The 25,750-nt window shown below is 41.3% G+C and overlaps 2 protein-coding genes across 3 annotated transcripts in view; both read right to left on the bottom strand.

Annotated features, from left to right (window-relative positions):
* Positions 1-7,836: 7,836 nt before the first annotated feature.
* Positions 7,837-18,657, bottom strand: ndufv3 (NADH:ubiquinone oxidoreductase subunit V3). The gene is made up of 4 exons (XM_079563760.1): positions 18,601-18,657; positions 17,720-17,807; positions 14,662-16,266; positions 7,837-8,375 (listed from the first exon to the last, which is right to left on the bottom strand). Exons 1-4 carry the CDS (start codon positions 18,643-18,645, stop codon positions 8,206-8,208), a joined length of 1,908 nt encoding a protein of 635 aa, XP_079419886.1. The 5' UTR covers positions 18,646-18,657; the 3' UTR covers positions 7,837-8,205.
* Positions 18,658-23,632: 4,975 nt separating this feature from the next.
* sestd1 (SEC14 and spectrin domains 1) overlaps positions 23,633-25,750 on the bottom strand; it is a 43,803-nt gene continuing 41,685 nt past the window's right edge. For both annotated transcript variants that reach the window (XM_079562890.1, XM_079562891.1), the window contains exon 19: positions 23,633-24,301. In XM_079562890.1, coding sequence (XP_079419016.1) covers positions 23,989-24,301 — 313 coding nt within the window. In that variant the 3' untranslated portion in view covers positions 23,633-23,988. The remainder of the gene's footprint in view (positions 24,302-25,750) is intronic.

Genomic DNA, 25,750 nt, shown 5'->3' with positions numbered 1-25,750 from the left:
GTGTAAATACCACTGTACTTACCGGCCCGTAATGTAAAGTGTTACCCAACTTTCCCACAATGCACTCTCAAAAGTAGTATGCAACAATGGTCACTTGACAGGTCGATATTGACCATAATGCATTGCGAGAGTCAGAGGAGAACAGCCATCAGTGACAGGTCTTTGAACTAAACACAAATGATGGTTATGGTGTCACTTATGCTAGCTGCTAACCTTTAGCTTGAGCTGTTAAATGATCGATAGCTTCCCCTCTCAGGCAAAAAGGCAATAATCCAAGCCCTTTTCTAAAGTTCATAATAAGTAAAACGTGCCATGCCATTTGACATTTTTGAAGTTAAGATTGAAAAGTGCATTAACATAAAATGTAACAAAGTGCTGTGTAACTGTTATTGGAAAACAAAGGAGCGCAGGATGAAATTATTCCAAGTATTGCAATATACTACTACTTTTTACCTATTTTGTCCCAGTCGACTATACAGTGCGGCCCTACGAAGTGAATGAGGGGTTAGGGACTAGTGTGGACATTCGGTCACAGCACTAGTTTGCAAAATGAGGAGATCGAGAACAAACTTTCAAAAGTAGACAATCAAGGTCCCGCCCCCTTGTCTCCTGATTGGACCTGGCAGGCCGGTTCACAGGAAAGCCGTCTCACTGGTCAAAGTGATAACCCGGGGATTCTGATTAGTGTTTAAGATCAGAAAAGGACAGACTTTGGAAAGAATACATTTATTTAAAGAAACTAGATGCAAGTTGGTGAGTTTATGCTCACTACTGCCACCTCAGGCCTTACGGGTAACTGCAATCTCTATATTAAGCTCTTAAACCTTTTGAGTGACAGTGCAGGATTATAGAGGCAGTAGTGGTGAACAGGTCTGAGCTCATTCTACACATGACATGGCTGGAACATGTAGGGGGAGGAAAATACTTTGTTTTAACATTTTTAAACTCTGTATAGTCCCTTTAACATTACTTTTTCCAAAGTCTTGTCAAATTGCAGGCCCAGGCGCTCCATTCTCATCTATTAAATCTGTAAAACATTTAAACTTCACAGACTATCACTTTAATAGATAAACTGTTTGTTTGTTTGTTTTCAGCAAATTTAGGAGTATACAATATAATGAAGAAGGAGAAAACAAATTTCGTTTCAATGATATAAAAAAATTAGGTTGGGCCTTTTAGGTGTTAGCCTAGGAGTTACTCGTTTTTACATAGCCAAACACTGGTAGATTTCTTTTTCGGCTACAAACTTATTCACTTTGGCCAGTTGAGCTCAATGCCTTGATTTGATTTTGTTGCCTGTTTTGTTTTATATGTTGTAGTCAATCTAAGTCAATAATCAATAGGGTATTAATACATTAGAAATATGAGAAAGCAACATAACTAAGTGAATGTGGGGCTATAGGAAAAACATTAAGCGGTGGGCAACATTTGAAGACGACAGCTATGGCCAGTGAATTAAAAAGTAAACGTCAAAAGCTAAACTCATTGCTGTCATTCAGAACAGGTTCAGACCTAACATTTTGAGTTGGCACCAGGCAGACAATACACTGAAGTCTTTCTCCGGAGCCCTGGGGCAACCAGACCTACTTTTACAGTTTGGTTATTGCTAACACATGCAAACGAACTCATTTGCAAAACCATTTTGTAAAATTTAATGTTACACATCAAAATGACTTTCTGAGCAGACTTTGATTTCTGTTTAAAAACATATTAACAAACAAAAAACATGGCTTGTTATAATTCAGATCTACAGTGGGAACCAGATGTTACATACACTGTATAAAAATACACATGCATTTTTTTTTTCTCACTGTCTGACATGAAACCAGAATTAACTTTTACTTTCTTTGGTCAACTAGAATTTTCAAAATGATTTCTATTTGCTAAATGCCAGAAGAATGAAAGACAGATTTTCTACATGGTTTTATATTACTACACAAAAAACAGAAGTTTACATACAGTACATTTCATAAAAATTTGGTAGCATTGCCTTTAAACTGTATAACTTCAAACGTTTTGGATTTCCTTCCACGAGCTTCTCACAATAGCAGGAATTTTGGTCCATTCCTCCATAAAGAACTGGTGTAACTGAGCCACAGTTGTCGGTCACCTTGTGTGCAAATGCCTTTTCAGCTCTGCCCATACATGTTCAACTGGATTGAGATCAGAACTTTGTGATGACCACTTCAAAACATTGACTTATCCTAAAGCCACTTTGTAACCAGTTTGAAATCGGCAGTATGCCAAACTGGTTACAAAGTTTGACTTAAAGGGATATTTCAGGAGTTTTGACATAGGGCCACATTTCCTAGTTATCCAGAGTGTTGCTGATTTCTGGAGATTTTTTGTTGTTGTAGTTCATGCAGTTCTTATATTTGAAGAGTTTTGTGGTGCTAGGCTAGTGCAAGGCTAGCGCATTTCTATGGTATCAGCTAGCCTGCATTAAAAACAGTCTGAATTTGGGGGGTCGCCAGATCATGTAAATAAAATACACATACTTTTTTTAGCATATAATATTATATTTTATTGTCGCTTGTGTGTGCTATTTTACCAGAGTGCCATTATATGTTCGTTATTTGATATATTTTATTCTAGCCATTTGATTTTTTATTTGCTTTTTAAGAATTATGTAGGCTAATGATCCGATTCCTCACGGTGTGACCCAAGCGGGGGGTCACAAACCCCTTTAACTGTTATAATGGGGGTCGCGGCTCCAAAAGGTTGAGAACCACTGGTATAAGCTACGCAGCGGCGGAGTGATCTGTTAGAAAATATAAAAATTATTCTATGGACACAGACATTTATATGGTTAGTCTAGCGTTATAAGTGATTTGCCTCAGGTGCTCTGTGGAGCGGGTCAGACTGTTTTTAATGCAGGCTAGCTGATACCATAGAAATGCGCTAGCCTTACACTAGTCTAGCACCATGAAACTCTTCAAACAAACCTCAGAGCTGTTCCTTTGGCAGAGAATTTACATGATCTGAGGCTCTTTCTCTCCTTTTCATTTTTATTTAGTCTTATTTTAGTCGACTAAAATATGTGGACATTTTAGTCATAGTTTTAGTCTCATGTAAAACTTTTAATTTAGTTTTTTTTAGTCTAATTTTAGTCGTCAAAAATATCACTAAAATTAAGACTAAATATTTTAGTCGACGAAATTAACACTGGCCACAGCAATGAACAATTATCGGCCTATCTCAAATTTGCCACAGCACTGAGACGGCCTTGATCAACGTGACTAATGACATCAGGCTAAATACAGATTCAGGCAAGGTCACAGTTTTAGTTCTGCTGCGTTTGACACAGTGGACCACGGGATCTTACTAGAGAGATTAAAGACCTGGGTGGGAATCTCTGGAAAGGCCCTTGAGTGGTTCAGATCCTACCTTGAGGACCAAACTTACCATGTCGCGATGGGAAACTGTGTCTTAGATCAAGCATTGACCTGTGGGGTTCCGCAGGGGTCGATTCTGGGGCCCCTCTTGTTCAATCTGTACATGCTTCGATTAAGTCAATTAATATCCAGAAACAAAGTGTCCTATCACAACTACACCAGGCGATTCTCAGCTCTATGTTTCACTGACAGCAGGTGCACATGGGCCTGTGGATACACTGTCACTGTATCAAACTGATTTGCTTGTGGATGCAAAACAACTTCCTCCAATTAAATACAGATAAAACTCAGATCATTGGCTTATCTCGCAAAGACAAAGAGAGCTTGTCATTGGTCATCTTGAGGCTCTTTCACTAGAACCTAAAAATCAAGTTAGAAATCTCGGGGTAATTATGAACTCAGACTTGAATTTTAACAGTCATATTAAGTCAATTACATCAGCAGCCATTAACATTTAAAAACATTGCTATAATAGTGTCTAAACCAGACTTGGAGAGACTAATTCATGCATTTGTCTCCATCAGTTTAGACTATTGTAACGGCTGTTCATTGACCTCTTTAAAAGGGGGGGGGGGGGGGGGGGGGGGGTATTATGCAAAATCGACGTTTTCAAGCTTTACATCATGTTATTATGTCATTCCCTCATTAAAAACATGCCTGAAGTTTTGCCTTGGCACATTCACGTATTTTGAGTAATCTGTAAAAACTCTGATGGCGGCCATTTTAGGGATAGGTTTGCCTGAGTCCTCCTAGGAACGCCCCCACCTCCTGGAGACGCCTCCGAGCTTTCGTCACCAGCCGAGTAACCAACCACTGCTCCTCAGCAGAACCCCCTCCCACTGATGCCACAGACAGCGTGTGGAGGGGGCGTGTCTGAAAGGGTCAGAGGTTCTTAAAGAGACAGAGGCCTATTTCAAGACATTCACTACAGCCATTTTGAGAGAGACATTTAATACAAGGCAGTTATTCTAATTTACTGCATTTACAGACCAACAGAAGGTTTCCTCATCATTATCTTGTGCTATAGACTGGTGCAATGTGATTGAAAAAAGCATAATACCCCCTCTTTAAACGAACTGTTAGAGGTGCAGTACATCCAAAATGTTGCGGCTTGAGTCCTGACCAGAACCAGGAAATACAACCACATTAGTCCAGTGCTCTGGTCTCTGTACTGGCTTCCTGCCACTAGTGTACAAGTCTCTTCATGGTTGGGCACCAAAGTATATAGTGGACATGTTGCAGCCATATGAACCAGCTCGAGCCTCGAGAACCTCAGGGAGGGGTCTCCAGGTGGTTCCAGGCGTCTTGAAATTGCACCCAAGGATGAACCAGACTTGTGTTTCCAAGGACATCGTCATCTGGGCTTTCCCCAATTGTTTAAAAGTATAGTAATGTTAGTGTATGTACATTTCTGACTTTGTAAAAACAAACCCCCCAAAAAAGTATAAAAAGAAGAAAAAAAATCTATCTCATTCTCATTTAGCAAATATAAATTATTTTGAAAATTCTAATTGACCTAAAAAAGAAAATTTTATTCTGGTTTCAAGTCAGACAGTGAGAAACAAAATGCATATGTGTCTTTTTATGTAGCGGATGTAAACATCTGGTTCCCACTGTATTTGTAGCTAAAACTAGATAGTGTGGGCTACAAGCTGCAACACAATCTTTTCCAAACCATCACCATAAAATGTTAATATTGTATCCCATCTCTTTTTTTCATGAATCCTATTATTTGTTTGTAAAGTAATTCAGACTCGGGTAGGTCTATCTCTTTGTCTAACCATGCAAACAACATCTGGCCTTTTTAAATTCATGTATATGCAAGTGTGTCGGCCTGTGAGAAGAAGACCGCGGCTATAGCTCTCGGATTGGTCGGCTCGTGTATCTCCAGAAGTGGGCCAGTGACATCATTAAAATAGAAGCAAGGACTCAGCTTTATTCTAACAAGGCCCCCAGGCGGCAGCGAGAAGTGTTTGATGTTTGCTCACATTTTTTACATGCAATTAGAGCCAGAGCAGGAAGAGAGAAAAGAAGAGAGGACAAAAGTTAGCGCAAGAAAGGGCCGCGTAATAGGGATAGTTTTTCATTCTAATTTTTTGTTTTGCTTTTGTTCCTTTAGAAGTGTGGGCGGCGTACACGTGACATCGTAACTCAGGACAGGTCCCATTGCTTTTTAACTGTCAAAATGCAGATGTTTTGACCTGGTTTATGGCTAATACCTATGCAATAGTGGGTCCATCCTCATGAAAAAAAAAAAACAATGTCAAGGTCATATATTTCTTCACTTTGAAGTCGATAGTTGAAGGGACTCTAAGCCACAACGGACCCAAGCACTGAATAGCCCAACATATGCGGAAAACAGTCAATCGTCCGTTGAGTAGGGCAGGACAACATGGCCTTTTTATTGATCTAACTTCACCTAAATCTGTGGGTCTATATTATGATCATTAGGTCTGACCCTGAAGCCTCCAGTCATGTCTATGCTGCTGCTTTGAGTACAAGTTTAAGTGCTTTATTTGTCATTATACAACCGTGCAACGAAATTGTGTTCAGGTGTTAGTACTTAGCCACTGCGACTGACCACCACTGGGGTCAACCACACCAACATGTTTTTGGAGGTCAGGGAAACCGTAGCACCCGAAACCTGGCCTCCTTCAGTCTCCTCTGATCCTCTGAAACGGTGCAGCGCCTCCTGGGTTGTTTCAGAGCATGGTGTCCTGCACAGGTCAGCTCCACCACCTCCTTCCTTTTCCTCCCATGCAGCTCCCTCCACTACACAACAGTCCTTCACCATCTTCTGGGAAGAGCTTGGCAGTTAATCTGTTTTATTCTCCTGTGGACGACCGTCCAGCCGGACCAGTAGTCGGGACAGAATGCATGTGTGGGTTAGCTTTCAGTCTGGCCCAGATACCTCCTCGTTTGTCCTTTCCTTGCTTCCTGTTGTGCCTGTTGTGACGCCTCCACTGTGCAGCAGGTGTGTTTGTGTGTGCGGGGGCGGGGGCTTTTGGTGCCTCTTCAGCGTTTCAGAAGAAATTTGTCTTTAGCCCATACGCAAGCTGTTTGTTTACTTTTAAAAATCTGCTTTCTTTAGGACCATTATGGACTGTCTGCAGCAAAAAATCCAACAAACCTGAGTGTCGCTTAGCTTAGCATTAGCAACGATCTCCATCGGCCCCTGGTCCTGACTCCAGAGAAAATCAGCTGTAGTGCGCATGCAAATAATATTTTACGCGTTTCGGCATGAGCCTTCCTCAGATCGTTGAGGAAGGCTCATGCCGAAATGCGTTGGCGTTTTCTCTATGTTGTAACAAAATAAAGAAATATGTGAGTATCTCTGTCTGGATGTATTAACTACATTGATGTGCTACTCTTTACATTTTTTCAAACATTTGCTTACAGTATTTGTTTAAAGGCATATTATGGAACTTTTTATGACCTTTTTATAAAAACATTTTCATCTGGTGGCCTCTATGAAGCGCCAGTATCAATTGTTTTTAGAGTTTCTGGTAAGTTTTTACTGCTGACGGACCCTCTCACCAGAAAACCTACAAAGCAAGTGAAAACCTACAAAGCAAGTGATCCTGTAGCGTTGAAGAGGCCGCTGTGATAGAGAGTAAAGGCACCATGATAACCACCCATACAGTTATTGGGTCACAAAAAGCTCAATTAACCACAAATATCAAATATTCAATATATCTGTTGTTGCGATATTGCACACCCATATCTCATATTGCAAGCTTTTTCAATATTGAGCCCTAATAGGTGCGCGGCACTACTGTCGCCCAACGCTCCTTACAGGTCACCCCAGCGGCGTCAAAGGATGGGTCAAATGGAGAGGACAAATTACCAGGGGTGTCCAAACTCTATTCCTTCGGGGGCCCCGTGTTGAAGTGTATATGGTATGGAGGGTCAGTGCTTTCATTCAACTGGGAGCATTTAAGAGCGATTTTAAAACGTTATTGGTCTAGGGCTGCGTTTGGGCAGCACTGCCTTATACGTGACCTTACTTCACAAGTTGCTAAAGTTGCAACTGTTTTTGGGTAATGTGCAAAACAACTAAATATCCAGTATCATTTTCACAGGGTCTTTCTATGCATAACACCTGCAAAACCTGTAATTTAAATGATTGGATTGTAGTGAAAAGTGTGAGTTCACAAACTCACAAATATCCACAACACTGGATAAACTCATCCGATGGCAGAATTGCAATCTTGTAGAAGTTTGTGGTTAGTAGACGGGATATTTTCCAAACCATCCAGCCCTTGTTTCTGTTATGACCAAATGTAGAAATGGATTCTTTAACTGAATATTCAGTCTTTTCTATCATCATAAAACAACCGTTTTTTTTTTAAACTTCTTTGCATTTTCATCTGGCATCAGGGACAGTGGGGAGTCGTCTTGGACTGTTTTGATGAATAATGTTTGAAAATGATGAACAAAATGTTACTTTACCAATTTATTCACATCTCCCAAAAACATTGAAATTTACGATTTGGACAATCCTTGCAAGATAGATCTGTTTACAGAGTGTTCCCTTTATTCAGACAGCGCCATTGTCACTTCTTCCAGAGTAACATGTAACAATACCAACCCCCAAAATTAATGCGATTTTAAATTTTCAACACAACATTTTAGCATTGTAGCCATAATAATGTAACCTTTGGAAATATGAAGAGGGAAAATAGGTTTATTTTGTAAATTTACTGGTATACTTTCCTAAATGGATCAACCCACATATAACTCTTTGCCCAGATTTTGTACATTTTCATTTCAGGTTTGAAAGTTTAGAAAGGTTTTAAAGGTGCGGTGCTCAGTGCCTTGGCGAGGGCCGTCCGGAGGAGGGCTGGGGCAGCCGGTACTTGGCCATCTCCACGTCCAGGTCGGCGAAGGTGTAGGGCGTGTACTCGTGGTGCTGGCAGTTCTTGTAGGTGGTGTTGTCGAAAGGCTCCTCGGGCTCCACCGGAGGAGGAGGAGCAGCTTCTAAAGGGACAGGGAGATGGAGATCAGTAACAATACTCGACACATTTTGTGCAGCTCGCTCTTTCGGACAAGAGAGTTGGCCTCTGAACGGGTTCGGATCAGTGGTGGAAGTTCATTTGGTAAAGTTTGTTTGTTCTACACAGCGAAGTTCTCAAATCCTGATAGTAATGAGTTTGGAACATGACATCCCAGTTCTTCACAAATGTCTGAAAATACCAAGGGAGGACAGCTCATTTAATTCTACTGCTAGCGAACAAAGTATGTTGTATCTTTTCATTCTGATTTAATGTTTCAAGAGCCAGAATCATCTTTTTGTAGAAGTTTTCATTAGCCTTCTATTGAGGAGAAAGGACTCATTGAAAGTAAATAGAGCTCCAACTACGAAAGCTCCAAAGAAATCGGGATCACATTCTTCCTCGTCTTACAGTTCTTATTTGAAGACGATAAAAGTGATATGGCTGTATAAACATACACTCTATATTCATCACAAACCAAAAGTTAAGTATGTGAATTTTCATTTTGGACAGCAATACAGGTATACTATAGAAACACTAACTACTATTAGCTTTGAATCAATCTCAGTAATGGGCATGGTGCTTTATATTTGTCAGGTAAAGAGAAATGTTAAGTCAAATGTATGTTGTATGGGTTGGCTCTTTGTAAAAAAAAAAAAAGAAAAAAAAAGAAAAATAGCTAAAAATCCATACATCATTTTGCCTTGATCTCATCTAAAGCAAAGAATATTGTTGTCTATTGTCAGTTCAGTGGGAAACAATGTAGGGCAGAGCTTCATCCTTTTTCCTTCCTTCCTTTCTCCTCATCTACATGTTGTTGTCCAGATCTGAAGGGCGGCCTCGTCCTTCCACCAGCGCTCACCCCCGTGTGCAGAGGCCGCGTCCCCGTCGGCTGCAGCGTGGATGCTAAGTGAAGAGGCGGCGGCGCATTTGCATACGTTCACGCGTGAACAAAGGCCTGGTTTTACAGGGAGGCGCTTCCTTAACGGCAGCAGGCGTTTGGACCCCCCGCCGGGCCCCGAGACGCCGCGGTGTGAAGAGCGAGGGGGGGGCCACGCGAGCGGTCTCCACAATACACGGCCACTGTGGGGTTCAGCGCTCATCCTTGTGGTGCACGAGCTACAATTTCATTTGGCTGGTTGTGGAAGACATGCTGGTGCAGGGGGTTACTGGCCTTTTATAACGTTTGTTATTTAAGGGGTGACACTACAGGCAAAAGAGTTTTCAGGTTTGGGGCCAAGTTGATCAATCAATCAATCAAACTAATCTTCACAATATCATCATTCAATGTTTCTCCATAGATTTATATGGGGAATTTCAAGAGCCATTTTTTAATAACATTTGTCCGCCGATATCTGCACTTAAGTAGCTCCAGGAGACTTCAAACCTTTCAGTCTTGGACTTAATATTTTGAAGGTTTTTTCAGAGGGATTTTTTAATATCCAATTCCTGATTTATTGAGTTTGGAATGTCAAAAAACATGAAGAAATTTAAATGTTTACAGATTTTTCCACTAAAAACAGTTTATAGGTTGCGTTCATGTGACATCACAATATTCGAAAGAGCCCATTGTTTAAAATTGACTCAACTGAAAATCCCATTGCGGTAACCACCATGGTAACGCTCAAAATGCAGATTGCTACTTTTATTTAATTGCTAATTTCTCTGTAATTCTTGAGCCAAATCTCATGAAAGAAAAACTGTCACAAAGTTCGAAGTCCTCTCTTTCAGCTCATGAACTATGGTCTAATTATTTCCTCATAAAGGTGTCCAAAGGTGGAGACAATATTCAAAAACATATTGGCTGGTACAATTCTCCATTTATGACTTTCAGCCATAAAAAATATATGGCCTTGAACATTTTTATTTGGACATTTTCATTTCAAAAACGGTTTTGCTCCCATAGAGTTGTATTGACGCCTGCCCTCCAACTGAAAAAGAATCCTAAAACGTGAACGCAACCGGAACATTTTAGAGTGACCTTTTATTGTAGACAGCCTAAGGCACCTGTGCAATATTCCTGCGTCTAACCAGCCTCTTGATATGCCACACCTGTGAGGGGAGGCGGGATTCTCTCTGCAAAAGATAAGTGCTGGGAAATTGGTCCATTGTGCTTATAGATAAAGTTTAAAGCAGTACTAAGTAACGTGTTTACCTTAATAAATCCTTTTCGTAGTCCCTGTGGGGGTAATACAAGTGTTTATGGGATGATTGGAGGGTCTATCATCTCCCCCTGGTGTCTCTGGCCAGAAAACCATGTTTGCAACTTGACTGCCACCGGTCCGGAGAAAGCAATACACACTAATGAAATCACGAAGAAGCAGCTAACATGCTAACGGGCAAAGCTAACTGCGGGCTTTAAACAGTATTTACAGCAAAGTTTGAGTGAAAAAAAATATTTCCATTGTATAATTGGATGCACAGTAACCCTCTCTCCCTTCGCCTTTCCTGTCAGCGTAGCATTTACTCTCCAAGACAATTAATACGTTGAAAAATCATAACTTGCTACGACACCTGCAGTTGCGCTTATGGCCTCTAGGGGGAAGAGTTACTTAGTACTGCTTTAACATCTTTTTATCTATTGTACACGTTTTTAGTGGTACCGGAGTACCTGGAGGAAACCTACGCAGAACATGCAAACTCCACACAGAGAGGCCCCGTCCAGGTGAGAATCGAACCTGGGACCTTCTAACTGCTGTGCCACCGTGCCGCCACTTTACCACTTTATATCTAGGCGATATACAGCACACATATGAGGCTGTGGTCTTTTGCACAAAGGCGCATTAGCTCCTCCACCCTTGAGTTTGAGACTACATAAACTAAACTTATGATCCATTGGGTTTATCCACTAGCACCATAAAGTCGATGTCTGACACCAAACCCTGCCAAAACACGCTTTTCCTATGAAACGGCGTGAATGTGGAGACCGCTCGACTCTTCCCCCATGACTGATCCGAGGAAAAAAAGTTGATTGTTCCCCCTTCCACCTGAGGAAACCCCCCCTTCGGGCATGCTCAAACCGTAGAGTGATTACTGGCATCATCGTGAACCGCAATACATTCTGCAACACAGGCAAACACTGTTCACACAGAGAGAGGAGGGAGGTTATTTCTACAGGGGAGAAAGAGGAGGAGAGGGGGGGTCGTTGTGTTGAAGCAGGAGTCACCAGTTGGTCAGGACAGGAACCAAAAGGCCAATCTATGGTGTAAGGGCTTGACATCAACAATAGCCAACTGTCCAAGAGCAGGAAGATTTCCGTTTTGGTTAATAAGTCTTTTGCTCTCCCTAGGCAGTTAGGCCCATGGGGGATTTTGTACATTATGTATTGTATTGTAGGCCTAGGTAAGTCATGTTTTTACCTTTATAATCCAAAACACTGCTGAACTCACATTCTTAAAATGCATATTGTTGAAAGCTTTTTTGTTTTACTGTTTTGACTAAACTTAGATCTCGCGTCGGCTGTTTAACCTCTTAACTCCCGCCTGAACCGAGAGCATTTTCTCCAGTTCAGCTTTACCCAAATCCTGTAGACCAGTGTAACGCCTCATTTGAAAGCTAAGATCTACAAAACTCTAAATGTACAATTCTCCATTTAGATTCAAAATCGAAATGGATCTTTTTCCTCACATTTTTTTGGGGGTATTCAACTCATTTTTGTAATTTTTTTTCTTCTTCAAATTTTGTCACATTTTTGTCTTTTTTGTGTGCCTTTTTTTGGTCCTTTTTCTGTCCATTTTTTGTCACATTTTTGTCAATTTTTTTTGACATTTTTGGCACTTTTTCATCAATTTTTGTCACATTTATCATTCTTTTGTCCAATTTTTGTCATTATTTCGTCACTTTTTTGTCAAAATGTTCTCACTTTTTTGTCACAAGCCAAATTGGAGAAAATGTGCTCGGTTCAGGTGGGAGTTAAGGGGTTAAGTTTGCACTAAAATGATTACAATGAAAGTGAAAAGGATAGGTTTTTTTTTAAAGGCGCATTATGTAACTTTTAAATCTGATTCTGTCAACCATGTTCTAGTAAAGACTTGAATGTGTCACATGCTGTTTTTATAATGTATAACATTATCATTCTGTAGATGTTTGATAAAAGAAATTGAAAGGCACCTAAAACAATTTGTATAATGGCTAACGAAAACACTGAGGGACAGCTAAACATGGAAAGCACTATAGAGTACCCAGTGAGCACAAAAAAAGTTCATGTCAAGCCCTGTTTATATGCAAGAAAACAAATGATCTTTTAAAGAGTGTGACCCTGCTTCGCGTGAGTTAAACCCAAGCTTAATAGTCGCCATCTGGTCCGGGCGCGGCTTCACTGTAATGTGCACTTTTAACATTAGCCTTAACAGTAACATTACATGGCACAAGAAAGAAAGTCAATAGGATACATTTCCTGTAAACAGTGTTAAAAGTATAGGAGGTTACAGGTTGTAGAAAACAATGAAGCCAATGGAGAAATGACTGGATAATGATTCATATATGGTTATGGCAACTTGGGCTGAATGTATTCAAATTCAGGTTTAGCTAAAAAACATAAGGAATTATATATGAATGAGTGAGATTCATGAGACTTTCCTTAAACAGGAACTCCCCCTGCTGGTTGCTTGCATGAGTGCGTCCAAGGCCTTACTCGATTCAAAACAAATACTACCACATACAAAAAAACCTGAGTTTGAACGATCTCAGCCCAGATGAAGTCGAGTGGACCAACCTTTTACCAGACATGGGTGAATTTGGCAACTGCGAAGCGCCAGCGAGGGTTTAAAACAATGGAGTAAAACAAAAATAAGGGATGCAAAGCTGGGATGATATGCAGAAAAGCAAAAAGCACAAGCAAATCGATGACACATTAGAGCAGCAAAATCTAGAGCCAAAGCCAAAAGCAGATGTCAGCCGTAAAATGAAGGCACGTGGGCCTGGGTCATGCACGGTAAACGAATATGTTACAAAATGAAAAGAATTAGAATGGGCTTTGGGGCCATTTCACACCTGAGGGAGGGTCGGGCAGTGCATCTTCAGGAAGCCATTTTGTTTGTTTCGTTTATTTATATACATTCAACTGAAAGCAGATTAACTAGAGCTAGAACTAGAGCTTCTTTGCTTCCGACACCGACACTGGGGGTTGGAGTTATAGGTTATATAGGTTATTTCTTAATAAACTGTAATGGACATTGCACTTTGGTCTTCCTTGTGTTGTTGTAAGCTGCTAGAAAAATGAACTTTGATTGATTGATTGATCTACATTTAACGAGAACTTAACAACTTACGTAAATTGATCTGATCATTATAACTTGTACATATTTTAGATCTTTAACAGCATTTCATTAACTAAAATACAAACACCAGTGGTGGATTTAATAATTAGCTTTTTTTTAATCATAGTTTCTGTCCCAGCCTTGATTAGCTGATGTTAGCATTAGCATTCTACGGCTAGCTTTAGCATACTGTTGCTAGTGCGCGGCGATCAAAAGTACAATTGCGTTAAAACTAATTCAGCAACTGAATTCTCCAGGTTCCCTTCAAAATGAGGTGCAGCCTGTCCATATTCATATTCCTGTCCATAGGTTTAGTTGGTGAAAGTTGTGTTTTTAAGGCGCCCAAACAGGTATCGGTGAAGTATCGGCCCCTGATTTTAACATATATTTCAAAGCCTCAGGAATATAAATGCAACTTGCAGTGCACAAAAATGGGATATAAAATGCCGTTCAAGCTCCCTATGTAGTTACAGCCTCAAAATAATGGCACTTTTGTTGCTATAATGTGGAAACTATGGCATTTGTTAATAGAATAGCATGTATGAGGCCGATAATGGCATTACATCCATGCTAATTGATTATTTGAATGTCCACTGGGATTTCCAAATGAGTCCTGGCCTCAGAAATGACCCTATTGTACCTGTTTTTAGCGGCACCCAGAGGAAACCTAAGCCGAGAGAATCAGAGGCTCGGGAATTGAGCTCAGGACATTCTTGCAGTGAGGCGAGAGTGTCAATCTTATCTTATCTAAGACTAAGACTATTTTTCGGAAGACACCATGAAGCTCTAGACTTTTCTGAAAGATTTATAAACACTTCTATCAGACCCATTTCAGGTGTGAAAGTGCCCCGGAGAAGCAGTGAAAGCGGCAGCAGGATGAGCTTGATGAGTGGCGTGGGTTAGCACCTCCGCGCTCCACAAAGAGAAGTGTTTTCATGCGAAGGAGTCCGTAAAGAGAGGTAGCATGTTTCGGTCGTTTGTTTTGTTTCAAGGGAGGATTTTTAGAGTGTGTACCCTCAGTCGCTTCAGCTGCAACCAACTCCTCCTCGGGTTTGGCCTCCACAGCTGGAGCGGGATCCACCAGCTCCTCTGCGGCAGCCTCCGCACTCGCACTAACGGGAATTTCAGTTGGTTCTACGGGAGGTTCTACGGGTGATTCGGGTTTAGCTTCTTCTTCTGCTGCTGCTGCTGCTGCTGAAACGAGCGGCGCCACGACTTCCTGTGCACTTTCGACGACTTCTGGGGTCGATTCAGCTACATCTTCAGCCGCCGCGCCTGCTTCCGGGGCTGCCTCTACGACCCCAGGGGCAGCTTCGACGACTTCTGCCACCGGCTCAACTACGTCTTGGGTCGAAGCTGCCACTTCCTCAGCAGTTCCGGCCAATTCCAGGGGCGCGTCGACAACTTCCGGGGCGGCATCTACCACTTCCTGAGCAACATCTTGGGCTAATTCCACGACTTCTTCAACCGGTTTCGCGATTTCTTCAGCTACAACTTCTTCAACCACGGGAGCGGCGTCAACAACTTCTTCAGCCGACACAATGACTTCTGGAGCTTGTTCGACTGCTTCCTGTGCAGCTGCAAGAACTTCCGGGGCATCGTTTACAACTTCCGGGCTTGGTTTCTCTTGTTCCGTTGGCAATTCCACATCTTCCGTGCCAAGAGATGCAGCTTCTAAGGTCTCGGCAGCTTCTAAGGTCTCGGCAGCTTCTAAGGTCTCGGCAGCTTCTAAGGTCTCGGCAGCTTCACTCGGGCTTTCTGCTTTCTCTTCACTGACGCTGGTACCTTCTGAAACTTGTGGTTCGCTCGAGGCCAGAATCTCAGGGGCAGGATCGACCAACTCTTCCGCCGCACTTACAATTTTGGCACTCTCTGAACTAGCTTCAGGCGCATCTCCCGCCTTTGCGTCTTCCGTCAATTCGGAGGTTTGAGTTTTGCCCTCCGGTTTCTCATCTTCTGTGTCCGAATCGGAGTCGGAATCGGAATCGCTCGAAGATGACGACGAAGAGGAAGCGTCGACTGGAGCTGCGGTGGATTCAGCAGATTCAGATTTGACTGCGCTTTCTGAGGTAGTGGCTAATACTGGAGTGTCTTCTTCGGCTTTTGGTTCCGCCGCAGTTTCCGCCGCGATCGGCTCTTGGGTTTCTGTTGGAGGTTCGGAGGCTTCTGGAATCACTGGAGCAGCGTCAACGAGCTCCTCCGCGCTAGAGGCGGGCGTGGCCTCTTCCGGGACGGCTTCTGCGACTTCGGCAGCTGCGACGACTGATTCCGGGGCAGCCGTTTCAATCACAGGAGCTGCATCTACCACTACCTCAGCACCGGCGCCAACGGCAGGTTCTGCTGAAGGTGCGGATTCTGCTTCTGCTGGTGTTTCTGAAGGTGCAGCTTTAGCTTCTTCCGCCAACTCTGCAACCTCTGGGGCTGCAGCGGCCGGCTCCTGAGCTGGGGTTTCTGCGTGAGGTTCTGCGGTTGTTTCGGGGTTAGCTGCGGATGTGGCTATGGTTTCTGTGGCTGCGACTAAAGGCTGCTGTGAGAAAACTCCGGGGTCTACAAGCTTAACTGGAAATGCAACTGAGGATTTGTAGGAGAGAAGAGCCGCTCGCTCGTCTGGAGCCTCTGCTGCTGAGGAAAGATTTGTAAACGGTTAGGCCTGAATGCAGGGAATAGTGCTTTCTTAATAGTAGAAGGGAAGCAAATGAAAGTGGACCAGGCCACTTAGTCCTAGATTCTGACCTGTACAGAACTGAAATGTTGAGAGTAGGGCTGCACGATTAACCTTCATCGAATCAAAATTTAAGTTTTTGTGTCTGCAGTAAAGCAACCTCAAGTGGCTGAGGATTTATTTTTTTCCTGCTTTGCGCCTCCACCATTTGAGTGACATACATGTTCACTTCCTTTGACTTCTGGCCAATTAGAAGAGGCAACAGGAGGATCAAAACTACAACTAAGTGTTTCGTGACCTGTGTGAATGGGTCACGGAATCATCAATTAATCACAGAGTGGGTTGTGGGCGCTCAAAAAGGCCGATTGTCGTACATACGTATCATTGTACTGTATTAAGACGCGTCTATTTCTAACATCTTCACAGAGGGTTTTTGTTTACGTAAATATGAGGCAGATTTTCAAAAACAAGCAGAGCTTTGGAGCTTGTGATTTGGAGAATGCATTTATGTAGCTGAGAGAAAAGAGAGAGGGAGAAAGAGTGTGAGAGTGCTACATACTTGAGTATCGGTTAAAACAAAGGATGTTTGTTTGACAACTCCTAAAACAGAGTACCATAATGTTTTGGGAGAAAGAGTGTGAGAGCGCTACATACTTGAGTATCGGTTAAAACTAAGGATGTTTGTTTGACAACTCCTAAAACAGAGTACCATAATGTTTAACAGCAGTTTTAGAAGTGCATATGCTGTATGCAAAATATTAAAATCGCAAATCGAATCGCAATTAGGTTTGTTCGTGCAGCCCTAGTGAGAGACGGGGAACTTCGGCTCATGTAGCTGAGCCTGTGTTCTATGTAGAAGGCGCCACTAAGGGGGTGCCTAAACTATGCACAAAATCAATGCAGCAAATTCTGTAATGAATCTTCCAAATCCCACTGGGTTCATTACAGTAGTCAGTAGTCATTAGCTCTTTATTTCTAGTGTTTTTCCAAAAAGACTTTGTTTCATTTTTTTGATGCCTTCTATTGTTAAGAAAACACTTAGACAAGCAATTCAAAAATACAAAAAGAATATTGAAGAATGGCAAAGCTTAAAAATAATGGAATCTTTACATATTTAGTCCAAAATCCTCCGTTTGCTGTTCCAAGTATTTCAAAAAATAGATGTTAAAAGCGCACAAAAAAATATACGCTTTAAACCCCAAAACTCTGTAGGGAAATGAGGAGGGAACACACTTAACTGGGGATTAAGTTATCCAACACGTAATAAAAGAGTTATCGATTACCTTTAAGGTCAAAATGAGAGGCAAAGCCATCACACAGTAGGCGAATGGCTGGTTGAACAGTGAAAATGAATACACCACAGTGATATTACACAGAATTTCGTGCGTGATTTGAGAGTGTGGGTCTTACTCTTGGCCTCAGTGGGTTCTTTGGCCCCAGTGCAGAGTCTGGCAACGGGACGACTCCTCAGAGCAGCCAGGCCCTCCAGCTGGAGACACTACGGGACAGAAACATGACGCATGATCGCAAGTAAATATTAATATAATCAAAGTTTTAGCAGGAGAGCGGCCACAACACTGTGAGAGCTTTGTTTGAGGCAAGGAAGGAAGCAGAAAACAAACTGGAGACAATATACTTGATTCAGGTGTGGGTTTGTTTGTTTGAATGAATGAATGAATGAATAAATGAATAAATGAATAAATAAAATATAAAATAAAATAAAATAAAATAAAACAAAATAAAATAAAAAATAATAAAATAAAATAAAATTTAAATAAAATAAAATTAAATAAGACATAGAAATCAAACTTAAATAAACATAATGATTAAACAACAAAAAATATCCAACAAAATAAAAAAATATTTTCTCTCAAGCCATTTAAAACCAGCTGGGCGAGAGATTAATAACAAGTGGATGAACCAGTTTAAATCGTATGACATGTATGAAAGACACCTACATTACAAGTGCTGATTGATAAATAGACATTTTAGAATAAGAGGCAAATTTCATTACATTGTTGGTCCTTTGTTTGGATTTAGAAACATTAGAAACGTGATTTGTTTACATTCACAGATGACAGGGAATGGCTTTAGTTCGAGTGATTAGAAGGACTTGAGTTCAGGAAGTGTGTGTCCTTTAAATGAAGCTTGGTATTTACCTTTCCTAACGATTCAAACACACAGATATTTGACACTTTTCTACCGCTTTGCTTTCACTGCACTCTTTACCGAGGTTTGCGTCGGAAATGAGCTCGAATAATGCTGTGTAAAGCCTTTAAAAAGCCTATTACCTTGACAGAAGCCAGTCGCCCTATCCGAAGCAAAGAGGTCGCCATCTTGAATTCCTGCTGATATTATGGTCCGGTGTCAAACAAGGGTTTTGTAAAAGTTCCCCCTTTGAAAGATCTGTCACATTATTTAATCTTTCCGCATTATTTAGAGAGTCTTAAAAAATGTGTGCACCAGGTTTCTTTCGTTACGTTTTTTATGAAACAAAATTACCCCTTTTGGCGTTTATTCCTTGAGAATCTGCGTCTGATCGCTTGTCGCCGTCATTAAAGGGCGCCCTCTAGTGGATTGTTCTGAGACACCACATTCAATATGGATAACAATGAAGCCCCTTTCACTATTATTCTCACTACTACTACTACTACTACTACTACTACTACTACTACTACTACTACTACTACTACTACTACTACTACTACTACTACTACTACTACTACTACTACTACTACTACTACTACTACTACTACTACTACTACTACTACTTTCAGCAACAAAAAATGTATAGAGGCAGGTTTAAATGAATGATTTTAATTTGTTGACATAATAGCTAAAGATTTTTGGATCTTGTTCAGTTTTTGTAATAAGCTATTATTATATGGGGGGTGGGGGGGCTTGTTTTTCAGGGTTCAAAGCTCAATGAATCAAACAGGGAATTGGGTATTTAAAAATCTCGGATCAAAATAGTAAGTTCTGGAAAGACTGGAAAGTTTGGAATCTGTAGGAGCTACTAAAGTGGAGTTATTGTTGTAAGAGCAGAGGTGGGTTGAGTAACCCCAACATATTTACTCAAGTAAGAGTAAAAAAAAATGACTTTGAGTAAATATTACAGCAAAGACTGAGCAAAAAAGTCTGATTTATGTTTCAGATGTGACATGAATGATGAGAATCAAAACATGAAATAATGTGAAAATGGTAGTATTTTTGAAGAAAAAAAAAACAAGCATAAATCCTTATAGAGATTTAAGTAAACAAAACACAACATTTTAAGTGTCAAAATGAAGATTTGCCACAGTAGTATGCGTTAATTGAGTAGAGTACTGAATGATACTTAATTTCAATATTACTCAAATAGAACTGTAACCAATTACTACCCACCTCTGTGCGAGAGTGAAATAACAACCTTATTATTGGTCTGTTAATGCAAAACATCATAAAATAAGCATTGCTCAGTGAGAGCTCATTTTCTTTCACTCTAACATTACAACTAAGATGTTAAGTATTGTGCCTTTTAAGTATTCAGTAAGGTTATTCATTTCCCTTCCGCTGCATTGGTTTGCTTATAAAAGTACAATATCCGACACAAAGCTCACGATGTCAACAGCACCCATTTTTAAATCTTATTTTATTAGCACAACGGAATAATCAAAGGCCAGAAGCACACTGAGCAAGAGGCACGGATAGGATCGAGTTTAGCACCAGCAAAACATTTTTTTGAAGCTTACAAAAATGACTTATTCCAATGTTCCTCTTCTTTAAAAAAAATCCAGTTGTACCCTTGAACTTTCAGTAACACGTTGCATGCTGGGGAACACGGGGAATGTTTGGGGGGGGGGGGGGGGGGGGGGGGTCAAACTGGAATAGTCTTTAGGAAAGTATTACAAAGCTGAAATATCACAAGTCCAGTGACGGCAAAGGCTTTCGTTCCGGGCTTTAGGGCTGATGGGAAATGTAGTCCTTTAGTGCAGAATGTCTGTAGCATGAAACCACAAACCGGCTGTAGCGTTGAGCTTATAGGGTCGTCGGCGAGGCTCTGGGGGGTTTGCAGGCTACGTCCAAAGCGCTAATAAAGTAACACAGATATTTGACAAATGTGATCAGGCAATATCCTCCAGGGCGGCACGATATTTCGGAATCGCAATAATGGCCAAGATATATCGCAAAATCAGGTCTGGCATATGATGGAGATTTAAATATTTGGCTTTGTTTGCCAACACTAATTTAATTCCATATTAGCCTTGTTTTGGTCCTGATTTTGAAGTTTTGTTTTTCAAATAATTTACAATTTTGGTTTAAATTTGATGGAAGGCGCTACGTTGAATTGATAGATTGTTTACGGGACTAGATTTTTCAAAGGTCACTGGCTGATTTGGCCGGTTCATTTGGAGAGTCCCCCACCAGCACCAAACATTCATATTTTTGGGGATAAGTAAATGAAAAAATCATCATTGCTGAAATAGGTGCAGACGGCATCTTAGCAAATGCCCATAAATGGTCATGTTCGAAGCAGCCAGAGGGAAAGCAAAGAAAAAACTTGACGTTCCACCATTTCCCACCACGACTTTAACAAACGCTGAATTGTGAATCTATTATTCTAGTAATGATAGAAAGTCGTTCAACGGCCCACAAATACTTAAAAAACTGACAATGCTAACCAGGAAGCTATGCTAGCTTCATGCTACGTATGCTAACATTAGTGAAGCGATGCTAACGAGTGCCGTTTTACGCATCTACTGAACAATTAACAGCAATATGGGCCCGATTATGGCTTGACTTTATAAGTGTGTGATAAATATGTTTATAGTTCGCCAGACAAAGGCAAAAAGAGGAAAAAATTGTGATTCCCATGAGAGTTTTTTTTCCCCCCGGCTAGGCCACGCCCCCTTGTATGACGCATTAAAGGTTTAACTGTGTGGGTCCCCTAAGTGAGAGCATAAGCTGCTGATAGCCGCAGTAGCATTAGTGGATGCGCTGGGATAAGCCAAATAAGCTATTATTTTATTGTTCTGAGAAATGACCAGAGGGCCAGCCCAGTTTGGTTGGCGGGCTGGATCTGGCCCCCATATCACAGTCCTATTATCGCAATATCCAAGGCGTGATCAAATACTGTCATTTTAATTCCCCCATATCGTGCAGCCCGACTTTGTAAATTTCACATGATATGACAAACATTTAGTCAAAATGTAGAGACGATTTTCAGAAAATAAAAAAGATCGCAAACACAAGCATTTTTCATGCTAGTAAAAAAAGACAGAATGAGCCCTAAGTTCTGTTTCCTGTATTAATAAAAAGACACATTTTGCATAGCCATCTCATCTATATATTCTGGAACAGATATTAACCGTAGGAGACATTCTGTCTCAATAGAGGCACCGAATGACAGCGCTGTGTTCAATACGTTTCCATAGTTTCTTTGGCAACAGCTACATTTTCATCAACAAAGCTCATTTCAGCAAATTTGGAATAAGCATCAAACAAGTCCGACTCCTGAGCTTTTATGGGGAAGTGACTCATGACTCGACTTGAGGTTCAGGTTAAAGGACTTGGACGGATTTAGCTCTCAAGTCCTTGGTACTATCGACCTCTGGAGCTGTCAATCCATTCATTCATTCAGATTAATCAACCTTTGGAAATTGAACATAATGATCCATCGCAGCATTACTCTTGATATTATTCTACTTTAAAGGTGCACTATGCAACTTTTTATGCCCCAAAAAAGTTGATATTAATACACAATTGACCCAGCAGATGCTTGGGTGATTAGCATAGCGCCTTTACTTACCATCACGATGTCCAGTAAGGCACAACAGGATCAATTATTTTTTAAGTTTTCACTGCTGATTGAACTGTATCCATGGTTACGTAATACATTACATTCCGAAAACTACCAGAAACCCTAAAAAGTTGAAATGAAATTGATCCTGAAGCATCATGGGGGCCACCGGGATGGAGAACGAAGGCACCAAGCTAATCACACACATACAGCCACTGGGTCACTTATACACACTTTTTTTATATGTAAAAAGTTGCATAGTGCACCTTTAAAGCACTTGCTCACATTTAATTGACAAATCTATAACTATTTCATTAATCTGAGTGGAAAGACAAACTGCTCACAATTTGAGGGAGGAGTGCCCCCAGGTTTTTTGTTTTTCTTTAGAGTCTTAGTTCCCCAAACACCAAAGAGCACCTTCCCCCATAAACTAATTTTGTCATTGACTTCCTGAGCACTTTGTCTAGTTTCTTTCCTGCCCACAGTTTGTAATTGAAAATGCAAGTGCAGTGTCAGTGATACTGAAAACACTAAGTATGGAGTGAATGTTATAATTGTAAAGCGCTTTGTGACTATGTCTGTGAAAGGGGCGAGATAAATAAAAGTTCTTCTTTCTGGAGTGTGTTCGGTTAAAACATCATCATCATGAGTTTAAGAGTGAACTTTGACAGCCCAAATTCAAGCAAATGTTTGATGGTTGTTTAGGCCCAATTCACAAATATATGCTGTTTCAAACGAATATCATATGCAAAACATTTCTCTTGAGTCATCGTCTGTACTCTGCAGTTGAAGATTCACCTCCCATCCCAAAGGCTTCGTCAGCAACATTAAGGCTTTCTGCTCACAGACTAAATAAAGACCAGTGGGAGGGGTTAGCATGTCCTGGCTTCACCCTCTTTTATTCAAACTCACTCTGTCGTTGATTGAGGTTTTCACACAGGCTCTAGTTAGGTCAACCTAAAGACCCTCTCAACCCGAGAGCGGTGCTTTTTGGGTCAGTGTGAATAGATACAGACGGCATCTCGTCATAGAAGGGGGCGTGGCTTCGCCGAGGGGGAAAATAGAATCTTTAGAGAAACACAATTTTTCACTCTTTTTAGCCATTTTCTGGTGGAATATGAACGTATTTACCACACATAAATAAAGTTAAGTGTAAATCGGGCCCATATGGATATTTTCTCACGGCACATTGTTCAGTAAAAGTGAAAAAACGGCAGTTGTAGCTCGCGCTAGCTAACCGCTAGCATTAGCCCGATGCAAACATGTAGCATCAAGTTAGCATTCTTAGTTTTTTATGTATTTATGGGCTGTTCAACCACATTCCTCCTCTCCATGTCTTTATTTATTTCTTTGGTAGAAAACTATATTCATAATTCAACATTTGTTAAAGAAGTTTTTGAATAATTAGAGAAAGTTTAGATTTTTCTCCAAAATGTTTTCCCCCTTAACCGTTTTCCAACATAACCATATATGGACGATTCCAGAGATGCCGTCTGTATCTGTCCGGCTGAAACAGGGGTGCCTCGGAGCAGCTCGAAGTATCTTGGATGAAGAGGCAAAGGAACACACTAAACACTTTAACTGCAGAGTACACATGAGGACTCTCGGCCCCCACTTTGGGAACCTCCTGACTTCGAGCACTTCCTTTAGCAATCCAATAATACACAGATCCACTCAGTAAACAGGACTGTTCAAACATGTATGAATGAGCTAAAAGTAAAGAACAAAGATATGATTTAAAGAGCGTAACGTGTCACCTTAGACCCATCTGTATGAAGCTGAAATGTTACGGGACACAAGCGTTTTCAAGCCGCCCCTGGACGTAGCCCTGGTAAACCCCAGATCTCCGTCGTCCTGGTTAGAGTTTTTTTTTTTGCTTTCTGTTCATTAGCGTCTTGGTTCAACAGTCCTGCGTGTCTCGGAGCAGCTCCTCGTCCTCCTCTTCCTCCGCCTCGTCCCGCTCGTTCAGCTCCTCCCCGATCACGTCCAGTTTACAGTCCTGTCCCTTAAGGAGCCCCGCCCCTCCGCCCCCCTCTCGCCCCTCCCCGTCTTCCTCCTCCTCCTCCTCCTCCTCCTCGTCGTCCCCGTCGCCGCGGTAGGCCAGCCCCGCCGCCTGCAGCTGTAACCGCCGCTCCTCCACCAGCAGGAGGCGCTCCCGGACGCCCTCGGCCGCCATCGCCGTCTCGCTGGGGCTGCCGAAGAAATGCTCGCTCCTGGAAAAACAAACCCGAGGGGAGGGAGAGAGGTGCGTCAAAATCTATTTGGATGCTTTTGGAAACGATACCAGATTATTTTTAACCCCCTTAACTCCCACCGGAACCGAGCACATTTTCTCCAGTTTGGCTTTCCCCCAATCCAAAAGCTTCTGGGAAAAAAGGTGTGAAAATAGCGACAGAACTGAGACGAAAAACAATGATGAAAATGTGACCAAAAAGTGAGAAAACTTTGACAAGAAAATTTAATGAAAAAATGACAAAAATTGATAAAAAAAAGTGCCAAAAATGTCACAAAAATGTCACAAAAAATTGATAAAAAATTGACAAAAAATGACAAAAATAGAAAGACGTAAAAATGACAAAAATGTGACAAAAAGTGAAAAAAATGAAGAAAAAAAAATACAAAATTGAGTTGAATACCCAGGAAAAATGATGGAAAAAGATCCATTTAGATGAGTTCAGGAGAAAATCACATTAGGACATGGCTTAATACTTAAGTTTCAACATTTGAAAACTCCGTATAGTCCCTTTAAGCAGCGATAAAAAGAGAGAAAGGACATTATTACCTCCTGAGCTGCAGAGACAGACCAGATCCACATCAGGACCGTTTTCTTTCAGCTAAACTTTTCTAAACACACTGCGCTGATCATGAAAACACCTCACACGTCAAAGATCTGATACATAGTGCGAGCGCTCACTCTGTCACTAATAATTTACCAAAACTGTTAAAAAAATGGCCAAGGCAGAGTGAGCACTCACTTATTTCACGAACAATCTTTGATCTCATCCTCCGGTGCAGCCACTTGGTGCAGCCGGAGTTTAGTAACAACAGCAGTAACTTCAGGCTCTGCGGGGCTAAAGGTAAAGCCCATGGGTTTATTGTTATCACTGCTATTGTCTAAGAGCACTTTGTTTCTTATTCAGTCCAGGTTTAGTCCTAGTTTTAAACCAGTTTACTGTAAGTCCTGGTTTAGTCCTGGCTCAGTCCGCAGCTCTGCCATCTCTGATAATGACTAAAGTGTTAGAAAGTTATTGCTTTGCTTCGCTTAAAGGGACTATACGGAGTTTAAAAATGTTTAAATTATGTATTTTCCTCCCTCTACATCAGGGGTGTCCAAACTTTTTTTCCTGTGGGGCCGCATACTGAAGCGTACACAGGGTGAAGGGCCATAGATCGGTAGTTAGTGCTGCAAAACCTTTGACTAGCAGAGGTTTAAATTGTGCCCCACACCTTTATTTCTGCTCAAAACCTTCGTGCCAGCTCTGTCTCACAGTAAAAGGTTAGTTGTTCAGTTAGAATTGTGTAGAATTACTACATTTCAAATAAAAAGGACTATCTCTGATGATGTGTCCCGATTCAGCAAAAAGGCAGAGGGCCACCAAAAATTGGTCTGAGGGCTGCGTTTGGCCCCCGGGCCGCACTTTGGACACCCCTGCTCTACATGA

Source organism: Gobius niger (genome assembly GCF_951799975.1).
Source record: "Gobius niger genome assembly, chromosome: 9".
NCBI lineage: Eukaryota > Metazoa > Chordata > Actinopteri > Gobiiformes > Gobiidae > Gobius > Gobius niger.
This window is presented reverse-complemented; position numbering and strand designations above follow the sequence as displayed.